At 47.4% G+C, this 5,000-nt stretch overlaps 1 protein-coding gene across 3 annotated transcripts in view; it reads left to right on the top strand.

Annotated features, from left to right (window-relative positions):
- The window catches only part of LOC113803876 (uncharacterized), a 13,645-nt gene that overhangs the window by 7,213 nt on the left and 1,432 nt on the right, over positions 1-5,000 (top strand). The window contains exons 2-6 of one of the 3 annotated variants that reach the window (XM_027354688.2): positions 1,073-1,158; positions 1,569-1,662; positions 2,283-2,611; positions 4,049-4,243; positions 4,639-4,787. In XM_027354688.2, the coding sequence (XP_027210489.1) occupies positions 1,074-1,158; positions 1,569-1,662; positions 2,283-2,611; positions 4,049-4,243; positions 4,639-4,787 (852 nt within the window). In that variant the 5' untranslated portion in view covers position 1,073. Of the gene's footprint in view, positions 1-1,069; positions 1,159-1,568; positions 1,663-2,282; positions 2,612-4,048; positions 4,244-4,638; positions 4,788-5,000 lie in introns of all 3 variants that reach the window. The other 2 variants (XM_070114548.1, XM_027354689.2) reach the window with 2 other exon arrangements.

The following is a 5,000-nucleotide window of genomic DNA, read 5'->3' as shown; positions in this document are numbered from 1 at the left end:
CTCTTTCAAGTTCCAGCTTAATGACCATCATCCCATGCTACTGTCTCATACACTGTTATTTTCATACCATTGAACATCTTTCTTTCATCCATTTGATAGCTTTCTCTCTATAATGCGGTGAAATTGTTACTTCGGCTGGCCAAGAGCGTACGTTCCATGCCACCTATAATTTGTATCGAGGGCTAACCGCCGTTCCGTAGCACGAGCGTTTACCTTATACTAGGTAGTGTAAACATTCTAACTGGATAAAGCGTTTTTATGACTCATTTTGTCTCCTTCCATTATTTCTATGACGTGCATTATACCTTTATCATTGTTATTATTACCCCTGCCAAGGAGGTTGTTTTAGTCGCGTTAGTTTGTTTGTTCGTTGGTTATTTCCAGTGGTGTGTCTTAGCTAATCTAGATTCCATTAAATTTTGAGGGAATTTTAAAAATGATTGCATCAGTTACCCAACTGCCAAGGAAGTCAAATCACCTTGAGGAAAACGATTTAATGTAATTCTTCGTGTGAATATGTTTATTCTATCAGTGACCCAATTGCCTTGGTGGAGGTATGCGCACTCTGGGTGCTTCTACTTATTATTATTATTACTATAATAATAATAGTAATAATAATAATTAATATAATTATCATGATTATCATTATCATTATTATCATTATGATTATCATTATTATTATCATCATCATCATCATCATTATTATTAGCATCAATAATATCATTATCGTTATGATTATTATCATTATTATCATCATTATCACTACTACTATTATTATTATTATCATTATTATTACTGACATCATTATCGGTATTATCATCACTATCATTATTAGCATCATTATCTATCATCATCATCATCATTACTATTATTATTATCATTATTATTGTTATCACTAATACCATTACCATTATTAATATCATCACTATCATCATTATATTATTTATCACTGCCACTATCCTTCTTCATCGCCATCGCCTACATCGTTGACCCTCACGCAGTCGTCGCCGCAGTTGCTGATGACCAAGCCTATTCACGTTCCCTAATCCTCGGCTTTTTCCTTGACCAGCAGAATGAGTGGGCGTAGTGCAGTGCTTTGCGTGGGCGTGGCCTTGGCGGTAGTGGGCGTGGCGTGGGCTGCCGTTCCCGGGCCCAACGGTGAGTATTTCTCTCCGAAGAAAAAGATAGAAATACAACTCGCACGCACACACTCGAGCGGCCTCCTGTGTCGTGTGCATAAGAGTTGCGATGCAATAACAGGCGAGTGGGCGGGGCTTTAGGCTTCCAGTTGGGAGTGTGAATATGGCCAGTCATTCTTTTCACAAGGTAAGGGAGAGAACTCAGTCATGGAAAAAATGGTACCTTTTAGGAAGTGTCCGTATTCTGACTACGGGCGGACTGAAGCAAAGGGAGGGCGGTAATCTTCCTTGTCAGTTCTATGACAAAGGAGAAAATTGCAATTATTTACACCCGGGCAAGGTGGTAAGATAATAGTTATGGATTTTACTTTACATACACAAAATGGAGACTTCAATAAATGATAAAGTTGACACCCTTTTCCCTGGCAGACCCGAGGTACCCCGACTACATCGTTGACCCCCGCGTGACCTGCACCAAAGAAGGCTCTTTCCACCATCCACGCAACTGCTCGTGGTATTACAGGTCAGTTTCCTAGACGCATGATTGGGTGCGCCGAAGGTGTGTTCACCTGGGGCTCTCCTCCGCGCCTTTCATCTCACCCTCTCTCTCTGCTTCTCCCTTTCTTTCTCTCTCCCTCTTTCACACTCTCGCTATTCTCCGCCTCCTCCTTCCCAAGCCCAACCTTACGGTCGACCCCTTCCCGTGGGCCCTCCGCGTCCTAGGGCCCAGAGATTCCTCCACGCAGACCCGAGTCCGAGCTTGTTTTTTGGGCGGCGTTCTAGCGTCCGTTATACTCTGTCGCCAGACCTTCTTCGGGGCCTCTCCTCAAGCTTCCTTTCTGGAAATTAGATCAAGCGGCCGTGGCTGCGCTCGTTAACGGGGCAGAGTGGCTGCTCCTGCTGTCTCTTATGAGTAATTTCTGTGCTGCACTTTCTCGTTATGATTTCTGTGTTGCGAGTGATGCGTCGCTTCCTCGTTGCAGGTAGTGGGTGATGTTATTTCCACCAATATTATTCTGTTTATGATACATATTGTTTTCACATTGTCTTTGTGTTACTTGCTGGTTAAGTAGATTCGTGCCAAGTAGCGTCTTCGGCCGTAGCCCTGTTGCCCGCATCCAGTATGCGTTCTCCTTCCTGCAGGTGCGTGGACCGCATGAAGATCGGCTACTTCTGGACCTACCACTTCGAGTGCGAGCCGGGGACTGTGTTCGCCGACGAGCTGGACCAGTGCGTGCACCCGTTCCTGGCGGCGCCGCCTTGCGGTTCTCCGCCCACGACCACGACCACGGAGGTCGTGCCGTGCACGGGCGTGGAGGGCACGTGCAAAACCTACGACATCTGCCGGCCTCAGCGGGCCAAGAAAACCTTCTGCGCCGAGATCCGCTGCAACCTGAGGACGTCCAACCTGCGCTGCCCGGCCGGCATGCAGTTCGACATGAGCAGCGAGCAATGCGCGTTCCCCCCCAAAGGTGAGTTTCTCCGTCTCGCGGGTGAGGGCGCCCCCCGGGGAAGGCAGTTCCTCGGGTGACTCAGCCCCGCGCCCGTGAGTCATCTCGCTGTGGGACTTTCCCAAACATGGTTTCGTGGCGCCCTTTGTTCTCTGCTTGACCGGTCTCCCTTCAATTTTCTCTCCATCCTTGATTTTACGGACTTTCGTCTTTAGACTTTCGCTCCAGAAGATAGCCGATCTGTCGGCAAATATCTCATTTTACGTGGAAATGATGGACAAAATATTCAGAGGAAAGTTCCATGACTGAGATATCTGACGATTCTCTGGCTTCCCCTGGGTTAATTCCTTCGCCTATGACCTCTCCTGGTTGACCTTTTTGGCTTCTCTTTATGATTTTCTTGCTACGTTAATTTTAAGGATGACGTGAAAACGCTCAGCATTCTCCTGAATATAAAAAAATACCCACAATATGAATGTCATTTTCATAGCACTACTTAAAATGTGTTGCTGACAGGAGGTCATTCGCTTAGTGTGTAGTGTGTTAGGGTTGAAGAGCGTCTGCTTGGACTGAATACAATTTTGGGATATTTTTTGAAAACATGTAAGTACTAAATGAATGACTCCAAGATGGAACAGGTATAGACCTTTGATGAACTTCAAATAACTTGATTAAAAAACAACAACGTAATAATAATGATAATCGTAATATTAACAATCGTAATGGTGAAAATTCATTACTGTAATAAAACAATACTGATAAAACTGGAATAATGGTGATAAGGATGATACTGTAGCTTTAGATGCTCTTCCCTCCCGACCCTTCCTTCGTGCCATTCCCAGTCTACTCGGGGCTGAGTCCTCCAACTCTCCTACTACTGCGCCGCACTGGGCTCCCTTGCGCGCGTGTGCACTCTGATCTGCCTCCCCCTCTCTTCGGACTCCCATCTGCGGACTCATTCAACGCTCTCTGTCGATTCTGTGCCGATTGTGCGCGCTTCACGAAGGATTTCCTGAATATATATTGTTTTTTTTCTCTTCATCTCTTTGTTTCTGTCTCTGCCTGGCTTTCTCTCTCTCTCTCCTTCCTTTCTTTCTTTCTCTCCCATCTTCCCTCTCCCATACTCTCTGTTTTTCTCTTTGTCTTTGTTTCCGTCGCTGACTGTCTTTCTCTCTCTCTCTCTCTCTCCCTCCCTCTATCCCCTCTCTCCCTCCTTCCTCTCTTTCTTCCTCTCTCATAGTCCCTCTTCCCTACTCTCTGTCCGTCTTTTTGTCTATATTGCCTGCCTGCCTCTCTCTCTCTCCTTCTCCTTCCTCTCTTTCCCTCCCTCTCCCCCACTCTTTTTCTGTTTCATTCATTCTCTTTTTGCCCCCCCTCCCTCTGCCCTTACCCCTGCCTCCGCTCCCTGCGCTGCCTGTCCCTCCTCCCCACCCGCTGACCGACGCTTCTCTGACACAGAGAGCGACCTGTGCAATGTGTTCGAGTGCGTGGGCGTGCCTGGCACGTGCACCACGTACAAGGTGTGCCGCCCGACGGCGTCCGAGCGCGTGCTCTGTGGGAAGATGCAGTGCAGCGGCCACTCCACGCCCCTCACCTGCTCCCCGGGGAAGAAGTTCGACGTGGCCACCAGGCAGTGCATGACGCCGCCCTCGGGTCAGTATTTCAGGGCAAGGTCATGGCCGGACCTTTCCTAGGGGGGTCGTCGATAAGGTCGCAGAGGCTAAGGGCTTGGTCTGAGTTGCCATCTGGCCTCAAGAGAGTCGTGTCGGGGTCGTAGTTGTGGTTTGATTCGATTTATTTCTTATTTATTTACCTATATATTGCCATGCTCATCTGCTTGCAATTACATATATTAAACCATTTACTTGTTTCTTTTAGTAAGTATAAAGATATCTATATATCAATTGTTACTTTTGCTATCATAATGAGCGTTTTGATTGTTCTTTCATTTCTATTTGTAATAAAATGATTTCATTTTTTCATACATCCACTACCACTTCTGAAAACAGTCGCCGTGATCCATGCTGACCTCTGACCTTCTCCCCCAGAGAACGAACTCTGCGCGGTGGACACCAGCATCACCATCGTCGAGGAGGGTCAGCTCAAGTGCTCCTATGACAACCTGTATCCGATCAACGACTTCACGTCGAGGCTCCACTGCAAGAGCTTCTCGCTCTGCGACGCAGGCACCTTCCGGGTAAGAGGGACATGATGCACAACGTCGGGTGTGGGCGCCCGCTGTGCGTGGGCGCGATGCGTCTGGCGTATAAGGTGGGCTAAGCTGTGTGGATGTCGTAGCAGGTAGGCTAGGCTGTGCGGATGTAGGAAGAGGTAGAATAAGCGTGTGGGTATCGTAGCAGGTAGGCTAACCTGTGGGTACGCCGTAGCAGGTAGACTATGTTGTGTGGAT

The sequence above is a fragment of the Penaeus vannamei genome, chromosome 36 (assembly GCF_042767895.1).
Source record: "Penaeus vannamei isolate JL-2024 chromosome 36, ASM4276789v1, whole genome shotgun sequence".
Classification (NCBI taxonomy): domain Eukaryota; kingdom Metazoa; phylum Arthropoda; class Malacostraca; order Decapoda; family Penaeidae; genus Penaeus; species Penaeus vannamei.
The sequence above is the reverse complement of the archived record's forward strand: the minus strand, read 5'-3'. Positions and strand labels throughout refer to the sequence as shown.